Source organism: Ambystoma mexicanum, chromosome 2q (assembly GCF_040938575.1).
Source record: "Ambystoma mexicanum isolate Mex_15411 chromosome 2q, UKY_AmexF1_1, whole genome shotgun sequence".
Classification (NCBI taxonomy): Eukaryota; Metazoa; Chordata; class Amphibia; order Caudata; family Ambystomatidae; genus Ambystoma; species Ambystoma mexicanum.
In genome coordinates this window covers 1,261,493,757-1,261,512,680 of record NC_090924.1, presented here as the reverse complement: position 1 = coordinate 1,261,512,680, position 18,924 = coordinate 1,261,493,757, and the positions used below count along the sequence as shown (strand labels likewise).

General features: G+C 46.6%; 1 protein-coding gene across 2 annotated transcripts in view; it reads left to right on the top strand.

Annotated features, from left to right (window-relative positions):
- HDAC8 (histone deacetylase 8) overlaps positions 1-18,924 on the top strand; it is a 1,597,648-nt gene that overhangs the window by 100,471 nt on the left and 1,478,253 nt on the right. For both annotated transcript variants that reach the window (XM_069648647.1, XM_069648648.1), the window contains one exon: positions 5,373-5,514. In XM_069648647.1, the coding sequence (XP_069504748.1) occupies positions 5,373-5,514 (142 nt within the window). The remainder of the gene's footprint in view (positions 1-5,372; positions 5,515-18,924) is intronic.

The following is an 18,924-nucleotide window of genomic DNA, read 5'->3' as shown; positions in this document are numbered from 1 at the left end:
GAATGCTATAGAAAAGGTGCCAAGACCTCACAGGGGTAAAGGGGTTTACTGGTGATACTTTGTGGTGAGAAAACTGGATGGCAAATGGCATCCCGTATTGGATCTGCGGGGGCTAAACAAATTCATCAAAAGACAAAAACGCCAAATGGTGGTGATGCAGCAAGTAATCAAAGCATTACATTTACATGATTTCCTGGGGTCCCTTGACCTCCAGGATGCGTACTTCCATATACCAATCCAACCAAAGCACAGGAAGTACCTGGTTTGTGGTACAAAATCACACTACCTGTTTCAAATGCTATCATTTGACCTCAAGTCAGCCCCTCAAACCTATATGAAATGCCTAGCACCCATTGCTGCAAGCCTACCAAAGAAGGGCCACCATTTCTACTCTTATTTGGATGACTGGATCATAAGGGCGTTAACAAGCACCAGGGCGTAGGAATCCATGTCGGAGACGGCGTGTACACTCCAGAGCCTAGGCTTCTCGATAAACTACAAGAAATTCTTTCTTCAGCCATCCAAAACTTTAATCTGTCTTGGGGCACAATTCTCAATGTGGGAGTTGCGAGTAAGACAAGTCAGTGGACAGAGTGAACACACCAACTTCACTGGTTCCCACTTTTCGCACCAGGAAACTAGACCATGCGCAAGTGCATGCGCCTTCTGGGCACTGTCATCGTGCATTCCACTGATGCCAAACTGCAGGCTCCACATCCAGCCCCTGCAGGAGTTCATAGCCGGAAATTGGTCCCAAGTGGCAGGAACATGGGAAGATAAGATCCTCATTACCCCCAACCATCAATGGTGGCCCAATAAGGACAACCTTACAAAAGGGAACCCGTTGTCATGAACCGTCGTCTACGTCCCTTCTGGACCTCCTGGTCCCTGCCTCGCAGGGGATTGAATGCAGTGATCCTTCCAACATGGCCACCCGGAACAGAACGCTCCTGGCCAGTCTATATGTTCCACGCTGCTCATCGTACAAGAGAGACACCCCCCGCGGCTCAGCGCGGCTCAACGCTACCGCTACCTGTAGTCGGACGTGTTTAGCCGGAGTTCGATCGGGGCTCTCACTTCTATCCCTATTCCCAGTTCCTTGAATCCCGTCCTGTTCCTTTTCCCTCTCCAAAACTACTGGAAACCCTTCCGCGCTCGAGTTACAGACCTCCGTGTCTCCGAGCGTACTTACTTGCATCCTGGTATTACCCTGGACTTACAAAGACTCCTGGAAGCTGAACCGATATCCTCACACTGGACGCCGAGGACCAGCGTTCTGCTCTATACAAATCTCGGGCCGTGAAGAAGAAGAAAACCCAGAAGGTCGCAAGTACACAACAAAGACAGGTGAGAAGGGGAGAAACTTGTGACAGATTGAGACGCCTTAAAAACAAAACAGACACAGAGATGGAAGCCGCAGTTCAAGACCTCATGCGAGGTATGTAGGAATCAACTACAGAGGTACAGAACCTCAAGGCAGAGAACGCTGCACTAAAACAGCTAGTTCTATCACATGATTCCGCAACCAAAGAAAGTGTGATATTGGGAGGAATAGTGGACAAGTATGATGGTTCTTCCAAGACCCTCCGCGCCTTCCTTGATTCATGTTTAGTTCACTTCACCTTCAAGCCCTACTATTTCTCCACTCCTAGAGCAAAGGTGGGCTTTATGATCTCCCACCTCACTGGAAATGCATTGACTTGGGCAACCCCCCTGGTCAATTCAAGCGATGCCCTCTTGGATGACCATGAGGGCTTTGTGAGAGCCCTTAAAGAAATGTTTGATCGCCCAGAACAGGTGTATAGCGCTCAAGAGAGACTACTCGAGTTTCAACAAGGGTCCCAGGATATGCTCACCTATGTTACTCGTTTCAAACAACTCGTGAAAGAAGCAGATTGGTCTCCAGAAGCCAGCTTTACTCTCTTCTGAAGGGGATTAAACGAAGAAATAAAAGATGAGCTAGCAAGGGTTGCCCGCCTAAGCTCCTTCCAGGCTCTTATGGACCTCTCATTGCAAATAGATTTCCTAATCCAAGAAAGAAGAGCAGAGAAAAGGAAATCTAAGGCGACTTTTCAAAAGACCACTATGGAACCTGCTCCTAGAGTAGAGCCTACTGTTCCTTCTACCCCGGACCCAGAACCTATGCAACTAGGAGCCTTCCGTGGTCCCATTACCCCACAAGAAAGGATGCGGTGGATCCATACTGGTCTGCATGTATTGCGCCTCCGATAAACATCTAGTGAGAGAATGTCCTATTGCCCCTCCACGGCGTTTGGGAAACGCCAGCTCCCGATACTAGATGGAGCACAGTGTCGGGAGAGAGATGTTTGCTCCACATCAATTGCATCCTTGAACTCTCCTGGACGAAATAATCTTGTGGTTCTTCAGGCCCTTCTATCACCTTCCAAGACAGAATCCTACCCCATCCTGGCTTTAATTGACTGCAGAGCTATGGGCGTTTTTCTAGATCAGGATTGGGCCACCGTCCACAACATTCCACACGAAAGCCGAGCAACAATGCAACCAGTGGAGGTAATTGATGGGAGACCTCTTTCTTCAGGACCCGTTACCCTTCAGACTAAAGAGATTCTACTCTCTATTAATCACCATCAAGAAAGGATCAGATTTGACCTCATTAAATCAGCCCATTATCCGATGGTTCTTGGAATGCCCTGGCTACAAAGGCATAATCCTTACATCAATTGGGCAGCAGGCTCCGTGTTCCTAGGATCCGAATATTGTATGGCTCACTGCTTATCCCAGGATACCTTACTGAAGCCCTCTGAAGACTTCCCAGAGAGCCAACAAGGTCCAGTTACCGTTTCTAACATCATCCAGATTCCCAAGGTCTACCAAGCCTTTTCTGATGTCTTTTCGACCACTGTAGTTCAAGCTCTCCCTTCTCACAGGCCAGAGTATTGTGCCATTGATACAGAACCCTCAGCAGTGATTCCTTTCGGCAGAATGTTTATATTATCAGAACCTGAAAAGAAGGCTCTCCGTGAATACCTGAATACTAACCTGGAAAATGGCACCATACGCCCATCCAAATCTTCAGAGGGTGCTTCATTGTTCTTCGTGCCCAAGAAAGACACCAAGGAACTCAGACCATGTTTGGACTACCGAGGGCTAAATCAGTGCACTCTCAAGGACTGTTAGCCCTTGCCCCTCATCTCGGATATCCTAGAAGCAGTAAGAGGTGCAGTAATCTTTACAAAATTAGACCTAAGGGGTGCCTACCATCTCATTCGTATAAAGAAAGGTGACGAATGGAAAACAGCCTTTAGAACCCCCTTCGGCCATTTTGAGTACCTGGTCATGCCCTTCGGTCTTGCTCATGCCCCAGCAGTCTTCTAACGTTTCATGGATCGAGTGTTCTCTAATATAATGTTCATCTTCGTTATAGTATACCTAGGCGATATACTGATATATTCAAAGGACTATCGAAAACATGAGGAACTGTGTCGCCACAAGAGACTTATCACGGACGCATCCATGTCGGGCTGGGGGGGTCCATGTCGATCAGCTGCATTTCAGGTGGCTTTGGACAGCTGAGGAGACGACACTCCACATCAATGTACTCGAGCTAAGAGCAGTGAGATGGGCCATCAAATCCTTCCTGCCAGTGCTGAAAGGATGCACGGTCAGGATACTCGTGGACAGTACCACCACAATGTTTTACATTAGGAAGCAGGGAGGGAACAAGTTTTAAGACCCTGTTCCAGGAGGCCCAGTGGATGTGGCACTGGGCCATCTCCAAACGCATGCTCTTGCAAGTGTTCTACCTCCCAGCCTCAACAGGCAATCCACTCAGCCTCACAAATGGGAGCTCGACAACCATTAATTTCAGAGAGTGTTTCAGTGATCCACAGACCTCTTGGTCACCAACCTCAAATGCCAGCTGTTTGCCAGAAGAAGTCCACAGCAGGGGTCAATGAAGATGAGTTCTTCTTTATGTTGAAAAATCTGTTTGCCTTAGCATTCCTGCCAATTCCAGTCCTACATTGGACAATACAAATGATAAGGTCACATCCGTGTCACTCTCCTGATCTCTCCCAACTGGCCAAGGTGCTCTGACCTTCTCCAACTGTCAGCGGACCAGCCGATAATGCTACTCAATCAAACAGACTTTATATCCCAAGACCATGGCGAGGTCCTGCAACACAACCTGCAGTATCTAAAGTTGACAGAGTGGCTCCTCAAGGCTTGGACTACGAAATTCGAGGAGGAAATGGCACTGCCACTTAAGCGAGAATTATCATTCAAAACCAGGTCACCATCAACTCCGATACTCGAAGCGTTGGCCCACAAAGTGATCACGCTGCGTCTCTTCAAATAAAGGTCTCATCTTCTGTAGGTTGAGAAGGCGCAAATAGGAGGGGGGACAGGTCACGGATTTCTCCCTCCAAATCAATGTATGGGTTTAAAGGAGGTATTTGCCATCTCACACCCAGGGTCCTCCATATTCATAGATATCCAACTCCTCTCTGGAACTTCCTGGGGAGAGCTCTGTATATCCACCATTTTTCCACAAGGCTGTACCCCCACTAGCCTACTGGAAGGGGATAATCCAATTACAGGCACATTCCCAACATCCGCTGAACCACCTGGCTATAGGAATGAGAATTGCCTCGAGGTGTAGTCTGTGGAAAGAAAGTCGTAATTTTGCCACAGATTGTAGAAGGACCCGCAGGATTAGCATTTTCTAAGGCCAAAGCCTGGGCTATCTCTTTAGCAAGAGGCATGGGTTCCTTTGCTGCGGAGGTTGTGTACTGCTTTTCTTTTTTTCTTTTCATTCTATAGAATCAGCACTATATTAATCTCCACTGTTGGTTACAGACAAAGTGGTATACTCAAAACCAACAGAAGTACCTTGCAGAATACATTTTTTATTTGTATTTATTTTAATTTATATAGCGCTTTAATCCAAGGCGCTTTACAAGTATTATGGTTTTCAGTGTTTTCTTTTCAGGTGTGGATGAATGTTTCCTTGAACCTGTTGTTCTGGGAAGCCATTTTAAAAATAGGTTGTTTGATTGTGAGAGAGTTGCTTTGAAGTGCCCTATAGTCTGTATCTGACTACAGAATGCATGACATGCTTTCAGAACTGAGAGGAGCAAAAGCTGTATAGGTACACGTGAGAAGGTGTGTGCTGTGCATGGCTTAATGTTCATGTCACTCAAGTGCAGTGTTCAGGTGTGTGGCACCATAGGGAGCAGAACCCCGTTTGTAATTATTGGTACTTAGTAACTCCTCTTTCGTGTGAAATCTTTCAAGTTAATGAATGGCTTTTGTCACATAGGTTAGGATTAGAAAGTGTGAAGGATAGACCCTTTTAAATTGAGAACTTTTGGCATCCATCTCCTCCTTAGGTTATGACTGCCCAGCTATAGAAGGGATATTTGATTATGCAGCAGCAGTGGGCGGGGCCACAATCACTGCAGCCCAGTGCCTGATGGATGGAAAATCACAGGTTGCAATTAACTGGCCTGGAGGTTGGCATCATGCAAAAAAGTAAGTGACATGCTTTTTCATTTGGGAATCCTCCTTATACATGTTTCTTTTATTGTTTTTCTGCCATTTTACCTACTATTTGACCCAACCTCTCTTCCACTGCCTTTTACCCATATCTGTGTATCCTGGGTTGGTTTAGTACAATACAGGGAAACAAAAGATTGCTTTTTTAATGTTAGTTCGCTTCTGCAGTGTCTATGCCATGAAGGCCACTTTAAAGTGAGGCAAAGGCCAAATAATGGCCGGACAGGAGTGTTGCCAATCCTCTGTGCTACTTCATTTAGGTCGGGGTCCGAAGGCAATGAACAAATGACCGACCCTGGAAATTGAGGCTGAGAAGGCTGCAACCCTGCCCTTTTCCAGCCCTTTTGGGATGCGGGTCCCCCCAAGCACGTCACGCTTGTATGCACAACCTTTTGTGCCTCAGGCTTCCGGGGTTGTTTTAGACACCAAACACTTCATATTGTGTCATTCCAGAAGAAGAAGTTTTGTTTTGGAATATCAGCCTCTGATGTTCAGCAGGTATGCAGTGAAATCTAACAACAATTTGTTTGACAGCTACAGTTTTAAGTCTTATTATTAGAGTAATTTGAACAAGGCAATGTATAACATTGAAAACGATTTCTGGTGTAAGGTGGAGAAGGAGGACTTTGGAATTTGGTCTCAGTCTCAAAAAGACCAGGGGGAATGACTTCCTTTGCAAAGGTTACACAGTTCGAAAACACTGTTTACTTTATATGTCTAGAGAATGCCTCGCTTCCCCTGGTATTCAGTCTTAAAAGGCCTGGGGAATGACTCCATTTCCCCAGGCCTGTTAGATCTTTCTCCTGGTCCAAGTTACCAGGAGAATGACTCCCTTCTCCTAGTATGTGTAACACAATCTCTTACAACCAGATGGAATGACTCCCTTCCCCTGGTCGTCTCCTCCTTAGGTTTCACACGTGCAACCCGCAGCTATGAGACCCTGGCTTCTCTCTCCTTCTTTGGTTTGGCCCAGTTGGTCTACTTCTCTTCCAAGTACTGCCACAAGGAAAATAACTGTATCACTCTCTTGATTTGGGTCCCTGGCTCTGGAATCTCTTCTTCTTTGGTTTGGCCACTTGGTTGACTTTCCTGCCATATACTGCCACGAGGAAGATGACTTGTATGACTCTCTTGGTTTGGATCCTCAACCCTTTTCCTATACCCTTCCCTTTATGTCCCCTTGGCTGCCTCGCTTGCCAAGCACTGACACTAGGAAGATAGTCCTGTTCGTTATATTTGTACAGGATTATTTGCCTCCTGTACCTTCTAGCCCCTCCGCCTCTCCCGGTACTTTCCTTGAGTCTCTCTTCTACTCCGTGCGTGGACATCTCTGTGTCTCAGTGCCTTCACCTCGCAAATCTCCTACCCAGCCCTTGGAGCGACGGTCAGATGCTGCCTCTTGCTTTCAAGTCACTGTTGGCCAGCGTCGCGTTACCGTCTGGAAGCTGTTGGGCCCACGAGTCCTGTTGTCCCCTTTACTCCAGCAGCGGACTGCTGTCAGCTCCGTCCTGACCTTCTCCGCATCTCCTTCGTGCCTCAATGTTGCATCTTGGTAGGCTGTGTCTCTCCGACAGGCAGTCCTTCCTTGGCTTTTATCGCGCATAAGAACCACACCTCAGCTTAAGTCTATACCGCTATAGTTCCTTCTTGGTATTGCTCTTCATTGTTCCTGTATTCCACCTCATCTCACTACTTGGATTACCTTTGTTCCTGAAGTTCTTCTTCGCCACAGTACCTAGTGTCTCCAAAGAGGTTAGCAGAGGAAGGAGAGGCTAGAGTGTGTGGGTGTGATGGTCTTATAAGGACTATACCCTAGATGGTCGTCCTTCTCCCCGGGAGTGAGGGCGAGTCCCTCCCCATGAGATCCTCCTGCATTATATCACCCACGGTCAGGGTGTGAGGGGGGTTACTATCTGGTAGCAGCCTCACCTCCCTAGCCTCACGGGAGGGGGATTTGTCACAGTGGGTAGAGGGGTCTCTGTGTTTGAAGGTAACCGGTGAAGGAACAAGGAAGAGGCATACTTTGATTAAGTCTGCACATAGGGCAAATTCTCAATTTCCTTTTGGTGCAAATGATTGGTGCAACGCTAGCATTGTCGGCAGCATTTCTCAACTGCCTTCTTTTCTGTACCTGCGAGGAGTGAATAGGGTGAGGGGGGGGGAGAATCTCCAGCAGGCACGAGCAGTTGGAGACTGCAGGGATCCAGGACATTGTGGTAGAATGTAAATCTCCAGCAGGCATGATCCAGGAAGTCAATTATTAGGAAGGTCGAGAAAAGGAAGACCATGAGTTCCAGTAGAAGTCTGAAAGTCGCCTCACTGAGTAAGCAAAGCTTAAAAACTAGTAACAATTCAGGGAAACAAAGGGGGAGAAAATCAACTGCATAATAACAAATTGCCTGGAGCTTTGTGACGCGTCCCTCATTTAGATTTCATCGAAGATATGGTTTCCATGCCCCTAAATCCGGAACTGGAATTCTGCCATCTTGGTGGTGACATGCCACAAGCCCTGTCACGAGTGCAGACCATCTTGGTAAGGTGAATGATGTGCTGAAGGTCTGCGACAAAGCATTCCAACAACCCAATTCCACGACGGAGGAAAGGGGCAGAGCTGCCCTCCTGGATGACATAACTTCATGCTCACTTTCAAACTGATCCCCCCCCACATCGCCTCCCCCCTTCCCAACCCTGGCTTCCCCTGGTGCAGGCGATTAAAAACATTGACATAGCTTGGGGGACATGCACATGTGATGCAGGTTCTCATGTCTGATCGCAAGATTTTCCTTTCCAGGAAACCAAATTTGGTAGGGATTCCACGTTGATACCGGGAGTAATAAATAGTGGACACCTCATGTTATGGAACCCCATTGAACTGCTCAGGAGGGTCAAACCCCTGCCACAGTGCTGACATGGTACGTATTGAAAAGAAAAACATGGAAGACCAGAATTGGATCTGAGTACAAGATGAAGGTAGCCATGATTTATAGGCTACGAGGTCGATAAGCCGAATGATGTCAAAGGGTCCAAAATACTTGGGCGCCCGTTTGATGGGAGCAAAGAGATTGAGCAAATGTCAGGCAAATAGCTATACCTGGTCTCCAGCCTGAAAGGCCGATGGATCTAAACTTTTCCTGTCCACATGCCGTTTGGCAATCGTGATGCAACTTAATGTTCATTAGCTGTAACATGGACTTCCTGAATCCTTTCAAAGGAAATCTACAGATGGCATCCACATGTCAGAAAATCTAACCGTAGGAAATAATTACTTAAGCCATTTCAGGAGTGGAGGGTACATTGATAAGTGGTGAAAAATTAGCACGTTTCGTAAAGTAATCCACTGTTACCATAATGGTGTAAACCTGAGGGAGCCAAATTAACAACAAAATCAGTTGAGATCACTGTCCAAGGTGCAGATGGTAATGCAGATTGGTGCAGTTTTCCAAATGGCTTGGAATGTGGTGGCTTAGACAGCGTGCAGTTTTCACAAGGCATGACAAAGTCTCATACATGAATTCCCCGAGTGGGCTACAATAAAATGTTGTTCCACACGTTTAGTTCAGTAGATACCTGGATTTCCTTCTATGAGAGAATCCTGGCATATTGTTAGGACCAACTGTCTTGCCTTCTTGGTGGGAATAAACAGTCAATTGTTAAAAGCAATCCCTTCCCCAACCTTCTAGGGGAACTGAAGATGCAACGAATGTGAAGGTTTTGGACAGCATTGACTTTTCAGTGTTTAGGGTTGGATTATCGCCCTCATGATATTTGCGTTAAAAGGCCTCTGCAACACTATTGGCTATTCCAGGAATATGTTACAAAATGCTATTGGGCAAAGAAATAAGCCGTTCAAAGTTGGCCGCTGTTCCTGGGTTCAAACCTTTTGAGCACCTTCAAGTTGTGGTGGCCAGTCCTACGTTCCACTGGTTGTTTGGCTCCTAATAACAGCTGTCTCCATTATTAGAAAAATTGTTGTAACACTAATAATTCCTTTCCTAGAAGGGACTAATTCAGCCTTTTAACAGAGCGACTGCTGGTAAGATAAGCCACAATAGTATATATATTGTATTGAGTGTGATGTGTTGGTTTACTTAGTGTACTGTGATACTTTGCTATGGTCTATGTTACAAAAATAAATGTCCTATATTTTTAATATAACACCTGTCTGGAGTAATTTTTAGGTGTCCTTGCTTTGTATGCTCATTGAGGTCTTTTAGTCACCCTCGCCCCTCCTGAGACTTAGTCTTGACCGCCTGCCACAGCTACCGTGATTGTCTTGTCCAGAGGTTACCCTGTTCCAATAAACTAGACTGGCCTTCTGAACCTCTGCCCCTCCAGGACAGAGTTCAGAAATCCTTCTTAACAGCTTCCTTCTGTCCTCCCAATGCGTATGAGACCTCAGCGTTTATCCCCAGAGCCCTCTGGAGAAGGGAAGGATAAGGATACCTCCTCACACCCCCTCGCCTTGTGTCTAGCGCCCTTCCCAGGGCGCAGTTGCAGGATGGATCTCCAATTGTGTTAATTAGGCCGCCGGACACCGTTCCACTTCTCCGCACTGGGGCCTCAGATGGCAGTGCCACCCCCCGCCCCCCACCCCAGCCCTCTGGTATCCAGGGTGTCCTGTGGGCCTCCTCGAGGCAAGATGAGTGATTGTAGGCGCTCCCCCGCCACAGTTGGGGCCGGGCAGGGTCGCAGCACTCCTCCGGAGGATGCTGACACTGTCCAGTAGCAGTGTGGTGGAGGATGGGGCAAAGACACACCTGTGTGTCTCAGTAAGTGCTCTGGGGGGAGGGGGCTGTAGAGATAGGTCTCGCTCGCGCCATCAGCTCCGCCCCCGCGCGCTACGCGCGCATTACGGGACGAGCTGAGGACGCGGACAGCAGCGTCTTCCCGGCTCCTCCGAGCACGGGACTTATTAAAGGAGTTTTGCTGCATATTTGAGCCATAGCATCTAAACCCCAGTTGGCCACGTTGGCCCATTAAATCCTGGACACTATCCATGCAATATCTGATCCAGAGATATTGGAAATAAAGTCCTGGTGAAATCCCTGCCTGGCTCCTGTCTTTCTTCAGGCACTAATTTACTACATAAATTGGCGACGAGGATCACCACAGGAAACCGCGCAGAAACATGCAGGGAGCCACACCGCCACCACCCTTTCTACAGACACCAGGTAGGCCTGCCATTCCTTGGCCACAATGGCAGCCCCTGTTCACGACGTACGTGGAGGCAATGGGTGGATCAGGATTTTCAGCGGTGAGACGCAGGGCCATGTTACTTAGAAGGGCAAAGAATATTCGAGGGCCTTACCCCGATACCAGTAGATGACGACAATGATGATGTGTTCAAGGAGGCCGTTAGAAGAATCATTAAGAGGTTCGCCAGCAAAGAGAACACTGTACTCCATAGAATAAGGTTTTACGCTCGAAAACAAGAGCAGTCCGAACCCGTCGATGACTACGTCACGAAATTAAGGGAACTAGCAGCCCTGTGTAACTTCGGCACCAATGCGGAAAACCGCATATGTGACATGCTAGTCGTCCATACCAACAGTCGCAAGGTCCAAGATAAGTTCATCCTCGAAAAAGAGCTACAGTTAGAAAAAGCCGTAGAAATTGCCAGAGCGGTAGAGGAAACCGCAGGGAGAAGGAAAGAGTTTACAGGGGCCCAAGTCCCCACTGAAATACAAGCAGTTGGATTCCGTCCAAGAAAGGAAAAGTTTGCACCAGACACGAGAGAGTCAAGAAACAGCAAGAGAGAACCCCTCAAGTGTCATAGGTGCTCCAGCACCAAACACCTGGCATTTGACAGAGAGTGCCCAGCCAGAGACAAGCAGTGTTCAGTCTGCATAGGACACTTCTCGATAGTATGTCGATGGAGGAACAAGAAAGTCACAAGCCTCACCACAGAACACGCAAAGGAAAGGGAATCCTCGTCAGATGAGGAGGGGAGACCCACAGTCATAATGGTGAACAGCACCCGAGCCAGGAGAGAGAAGCCTCACTGCGTGATCAAAATCGATGGAAGAGAGACACGGGTCTTGGCAGATTCCAGGTCGGACCTCACCATCCTACCCCTCCAGACATATAAAGACATGGTGGGTAAAGAGAAAGTGGAAGTGCTCACCACACGACACAAGCCCACGGTGTTTGGGGGGGCCTCAGTCGAACTCTTAGGGTATATCAACGGCAGAGTCGAATTCAAAGGAAGAGAAACCATCACCAGAGTCTACTTCCATGAAGGGCCTGCAGGATTGGGCTGGGATGATCAAGACAAGTTAAAAATCAGACTGGATCCCAGCACAGAAGATCAAGTCCTATCAGTCCATACGAGGAACGAATCTGTTGTCAAGAGCGATTACCCAACACTTTTCTCGGAGGAGCCGGGGAACATTAAAATTTTCATTCACAAGATCGTGCTCAAAAGAAATGCCGTCCCTGTCAAGCACCGGGTGAGACCGGTACCGGCCACAGCAAGGGACACCCTTAGACAACAGCTAGACAAAATGAAGATGGAAGGAGTGATAGAAGAAATTGAAGCGTCCGAATGGCTGAGCCCAGTCGTCCTGATAAAGAAACCCCAGTCACAGGAATTAAGGGTGTGTATAGACCTGCGCAGCCTAAACTTAGAAGTTATCACGGACAACTACCCGCTCCCAAGCATAAACGAACTCATATTATTAATGAAAGAGGCCAAAATATTCTCAAAACTTGACATGAGAAATGCATATCATCAGATACAGCTCCACGAAGAATCGAAACCCCTTACAGCATTTATCACGCCATTTGGCACATTTCAATTCACTAAAATGCCTTTCGGTTGTCGTCAGCCGCGTCGGCCTTTCAGCGCATGATGGACGTCCTACTAAGGAAAGTCAAAAATATAGTATATTTTCAGGATGACATATTGGTTTATGCAAAGGACAAGCAGACGCACGATACCACCCTCAAAGTGGTTCTCAACAAACTACAAGATGCAGGAGTGCGTTTACGTCACGAGAAATGCTCATTTGGAGTAAAAGAAGTTGAATATCTGGGCTACAAAATTTCGGAAAAGGGGATCAGCCCGAAAGAAAATCTTATGCAAGCCATCACCAAAGCTCCTGAACCTGCCACCAAAAAAGAGGTGAGGTCTTTTCTGGGATTGGCTGAGTACTACGCGAAATTTATACCAAAGTTTTCAGAAACCACGTCACCCCTACGCGATCTACTTAAAAAGGGGACAGAATTTTCGTGGAGTGAACCTCAGAAGAGGGCGATGGACACCATAAAGCAACACATCATGAAAGCTCCATGTCTGCAACCCTTTAACCCAGAGTGGGATACGGTCATTACCACTGACGCCAGTGCGTACGGATTAGGAGCAGTGCTAACGCAGAGGAGAGGTGACACCGAACATGTGGTGGCCTTTGCGTCGAAGGCACTATCAGAGGCGGAACAGAACTACTCTACGATTGAAAAAGAAATGCTAGCATGCGCATGGGCAGTCGAACATTTCAGAACATATGTGTGGGGCACAAAGTTCAAGCTGGTGACAGATCACAAGCCGCTCATCCACATGCTCAGCCCGGGAGGCACCAAAACATCCACGCCCAGACTAGCTCGCATTGCAGCAAAACTACAGGAATACACATTCGAAATCCATCACATCTCAGGATGGAAAAACTCGCAAGCCGACTGCATGTCGAGACTGCCCGAGAACAAGGAAAGGGCTACCACATTCCTACACGGAGAATGCATAGTCGCATCCATATCAGACATAAGGGCCCCAGACTACCTGGAACTCAGTGAGAGACACTGGGAAGAAGAAGACGGGAAGGACCCAATCATGGCCAAGATACGCAATTGGATCAAAGAAGGCTGGCCGAATGAGAAAATGCTGCCGGAGGGCATGAGAGCATATTGGAAGGTGCAAGATGAGTTGTCAGAAACGGAGGGAATAATCATGAAAATGGATCAGATCATCCCCCCCACTGGAATGAGGCGCACCATACTCTGCAGGGCCCACGCGGGACACCTAGGGAACACGATGACTCGCCGCAGGGTGAGAGAAGCTTACTGGTGGCCGTCTATGGACCAGGAAATACGCGCCATGATAGAGCGCTGCCATGAATGCCTAAACAGTGACAAAAGACTGAAAGTTCGACAGGCGCCTCTCATTCCCACGGAGATACCAGAAGCAGTATGGTCCAAAGTGGGCATTGACTTCATAGGGCCCCTGGAGGCGATGGAAACGGAACACAAATATGGCATAGTGCTGGTCGACTACTTATCCAAGTGGGTCGAAGCCGAGTTTGTCCCGAACATAACCACAGAGACGGTCATAGAGGTACTCACTGAAATTTTCCAAAGGGAAGGCCTCCCCAAAGAAGTCGTCACAGACAATGGTGCGCAACTAGTTTCCAAAGATATGGAAGCATTTTTAAGAAAGAACCACATCAAACAAAAGAAAGCGGCCTTGTATCACCCCCAAGCAAATGGACTGGTGGAGAGGGCGAACAGGTTCATAAAAGGGGCCATCCAACTGGCAACAGCGTCTGGAATGAACCCCCTCAAAACTGCCAAAGAAGCCATAGCGGCTCACAGGCTCACGCCAAATGGATTTACTCAAATATCCCCGTTCAAAATGTTGAGAGGGAGGAGTGCGGCATCCACCCTCATTCCACCATGGCTGGCGAAAGTAAGGGAAGATGAAGCAGTTGACATGACGGAAGTAGTATGGCGCATGGAGAGAAACAAGACACGCATGAAATTGTGGAGTGATGAGAGAAGAAGGACGAAGCAAGCGCCCAATATAAAAGAAGGGTACTGGGTCAAAATCAAACTGCCAAGAAAGGACCAAGCCACGGGATCCCGTTATAGTCGGCCCATAAAAGTAACTCACAAAGGAACCAATCACGTCCGCACGGAAGACGGGCGCTCGTGGAACTATGAAAGGGTAGCGCTATACCAGCGAAGGCAAGAAGAAGCGAGGACCCAAGAGACACCCCACTTAGAAACCGAAAGAGATAACTGGAGAAACGAGGAACGAGAAACAGAAGGAAGCGATGGAGAAAGAGATGAAACCGAAACGGAACGGGAAGAACCATGTGAAAGTCCAGAACCAGAGCAGCAGAGACCATGCCCCGTAACCAGTGAGAGGCCCCGAAGGGAGCACAGAAGACCGGTGAGATACAATGACTATGTGGTACAGTGAACTCGTTCTGCTTTTGGAAAAAGGGAGGTGTGTAGAGATATCGCGAGAGCCCCGCTCTCGCGAGGTCTCGTTCGCGCCATCAGCTCCGCCCCCGCGCGCTACGCGCGCATTACGGGACGAGCTGAGGACGCGGACAGCAGCGTCTTCCCGGCTCCTCCGAGCACGGGACTTATTAAAGGAGTTTTGCTGCATATTTGAGCCATAGCATCTAAACCCCAGTTGGCCACGTTGGCCCATTAAATCCTGGACACTATCCATGCAATATCTGATCCAGAGATATTGGAAATAAAGTCCTGGTGAAATCCCTGCCTGGCTCCTGTCTTTCTTCAGGCACTAATTTACTACAGGGGCCACTCAGGACTCCTTTACTCAGCCGCACAGTTTCCGCAAGCCCGCGGGCATCCGTTGCCCAGCGGCGCACTGTCGGTGATTGTGCTGACTGTCTGTGTGGAGTCGGGCTGGCAACAACAAAGACATCCAAGTGCCCCCGCTGCGGCGTAGGCAAGATGGTGTGTTTTGTGGCTCCAGCGGAGCCTGTCAGCGAATCGCCGGCTTCCCAGCACCGATTTGTGCCCAAAAGGTATCAGGCAGTAGCCCTACTATTCTGCTCACAAAATGATAATTTATGAGTAAAAATGCTCCGCAGGGGACCAGAATAATGCAGGAGAATGCCGCTTCACGCATGCGGAGTCACAAAGGAGCGCTTTTCAGTGGTAACAGAAAATGGATACAAGGGTTTGGGGGCATACCTGCCTAACCTCTGAATTTTTCCCAGAGACTCAGGAATTTGAACCATTTCTCCGGGTCTCTGGGAAAGATTCTGTAATCTCAGGAATTTTGGTGGGGGACAGCTTTCACTGAATGCTTCTTTTTTTTGTTGTTATGCTTGCAGGACTGCGCCGCCTCGGACTCCCTGCCCGAGTTTGGCTTTGTCTCTGCAGCAATGACTGTAACGCTTCCAGCACATTGGCAAAAAGAATGCAGGTGAAGCAAAATAACGCACGTTTATTTTGCTTCACCTTTCATTCTTTTTTGCCGACTTTCAATGCGAACGCGCGTTTCTTATGCTTTCATTATTTTTGCCCAGGTTAGGGTGGACTCAGCCCCACTGAACCAAAGCCATCAGGTTTGCAGTCTGGACAACTCGCCACTGCACTACATAACCGGATGAAAAAAAACTAAGGTGAAATGTCCAATTTCGGCACTGCAAAATTCAGCGAAAACCTTTGTATTGTTTCTTGAGTTGACATGTGCTCATTTTAAGGTGTTGATTTTATGGAAGGCAAATGCAATTTGGTTGGTTGTGAAAAGGCAATTTCATGAAATATGCATATTTCAATTTGAATGCAAATTTCTGACGTCGTATCACATTACAACAGAGTTGACCTTTTTGACATGTGGGCGGAGTCAGGTGAAAATAGGCGGAGTTTTGTGGGACTGTGGGTGGGGCATAAATCTCAGGAATTTTGATTTTCAAATGTAGGCAGGTTTGTTGGGGGTAGTATACAGAATGGGACAGCATAGCTCACAACCATTAGTGTCACAAAGGCGGGTGAAAACACCCAATTTTATTTTTGGCGGGTGAGGGGCCCATTGAAACAATGGGGGTACTGGAGGCTTGGCGGGTGAGTCAGCTGTTTACAAGGCGGGTGACACCCGCCAAAAGCGTGTGAGTTGAGAGCTATGGGACAGAGGAGTGGTACAGCTGTACCAGGGAGGAGAGGTTTACTGTTTAGGGAATTCCTTAGTATAGCGCGTTGGCAAATGCATCCAGGACTATTCTATGTCCACCAATATCCACAAGACTACCAAAAAATCTAGCCAACCCCTGGTTTACTGAGGTGGTCTTAGGACATGCTGTTTTGCCCCTTCCGTTCAAATTAGTACTGCCTAGCCGTGGAGCTGTGGCCCTTTCTAAGAGAATCTCGGTGCTATGTGGGTTCAGAACACCTCTACCTCTCCCTGCAAACCCCATTTCCACTCCCCATTCGAGACCCTCTTTTGACGTTCCCTTTAAATGCAGAAATATATGTACACATGTGAATCTTATTAAAAACTGATGGTGAGGAAGGGTGTATTGAAGTGTTTCAGAGCTCTCCCTGTCTAGGAGGGAGCCTCCCACTTTTTGAGGCAATGTTCATATTTCTAATATTTTCCTTTCCACGAACTCCCTAGAATATCCCCACTCCCATGAAATTAATTTGCCAAATATAATATTACTGTTATATTCCACAGAATATTCTTCGTGCGTAGTTGCCAACTATCTCCATGCCATGGGGGTAATTGTTTTCCATTTTATTCGGCATGCTTTGTAATCATATAGTGATTGCATACAATGCGAACGCATGCACATTCTGCAGGTTAAAGACCTGACGAGATTAGTTTTCCTAAAGGACATGGCGTCACTTGCAGAGACTGCTGGTTTCTAAGCGTCGCAACTCCACTTCACTGGTTTACTGAAAAATCAGAAAGAGGCTCATTCTAGCACACGTTATTTACTACACAGAATAGCTCCTTTTTACTTTTAAAGCAAAACCATAAGTTATTGATCCTTCCTCTTCACTTTTATTTGAAATAGTCTAGATCCACAGCCTCATAGGTATTTTCTTTGTTGTGTACGAATATTAGAGCTCTGTCTTAGTATCTTTTCCCTTATGAAAAGTCCCCTTTGAAATTAGATGCTCGTATTTCAATGGAGACATTACGGACAGGTTCTCATGAGCGTGTTTCATTATGCCTAATAAGCTCTCACACAGTAGGGTTGGTTAGGATGTCTAGGAGTACAAAGATCAAAGCCTTTCCACAATTGATGTTGCTGTCCTAGCAGAAGATAGAAAGTGAATAGGCCATCTTGAAATAGAGTTATACCTGGATGTTATGTTATTCAGACTTATACCGCACACTGCTACCACTCGGGGCCCGGGGCAGTCTCCAGGCGCTGGATGTAGATTTTTTATTTATTACACGCCCAAACCCTTAGGTATCACAGCGAGGTTACAGACAGCTTGTTCAGATATTGGACAGTGACAAATTGCAGAAAGGGTTACAGTCAGACAATCAAAAAGCATAATTACAATCTATTTACTAAAGGACGAACAGTACAAAGACGGATACAGCATATTTACAAGCTCCCAAAATAGTTTCATTCATATTGGTTAAATAGCCAGGTTTTAACCAGTTTTTTGAAGCCCAAAAAGGAATCCTCTTTTTTGATACTGTCAGGGAGGGAGTTCCAGTGTTTGGGGGCTAAGTTTTGTAAGCTGCTGCCCCCTGCTTTATTTATTTATTTGCTTATTTATTTATTTATTTATTTATTTGGTTGACAGTTCAACTTTACAAATATTTTAGTAAATAAGAAAAACAATAATTTCAATTATTGACAATATGATACATCGTTTTCTTAAAAATCAATTGTGAAACATACTCTTCTCAGTTGCATTCACAATAAAAGGATCAATATATGTTATCTTTTACCTACATTCTGCATCATATTACTGTAGATACTTCCTTAAAAGAAGAGGAGAGAACAAGTTAGTAAACATTTGATACCATTTAGCAATTGGTTTCATGATGATTTGATGCTTAACACGCACATTCTAATTGCCAATTTCTATCTAGATTCACTATCTTGTTTCAGATTTGTGAGACTTAAAACTTATCTGCTCATAAGGAAAGGCAGCATCCAAAATGCGAATCGTTGCAATTCTAACAGATATTTTATCAGAGCCAAAAATTTCAGCATCAGAGCAATCAAAGTATTTCGGGGTCATACATTTGACAAGTGTGGCCCGTTGAGACACAAAAGCTTTAAAATTCAAAATAATATAAAGCAAGGTTTCTGTGACAGATGTGTCATTGCAAAATCGACAATAGCTTAGTTCATTTTTAACAATGCCTCGTCTAACCAAGATTTCATTAACCGGCCACAGATTCAGACGTAATCTTAAAATTTTTGTTCTTAAACTTGGGGAGGGGCATTTGGCAAGATAATCAGCCATTTTACGTAATTGCTTATGTCGAAAAAGATCCCTGTTGAAATCTTTAAGCCCCATACATTTTTCTTGAGTCATTAGCCAATCTAGTTGGTAAGCTTTGACCTTTGCACGATTCGGATTTGTTAACAACAACTCAATTGAAATGTCTGCATCTGCAAGAGCATTTATAATGTGTGTTCTCCATCTCAAAGGGAATGA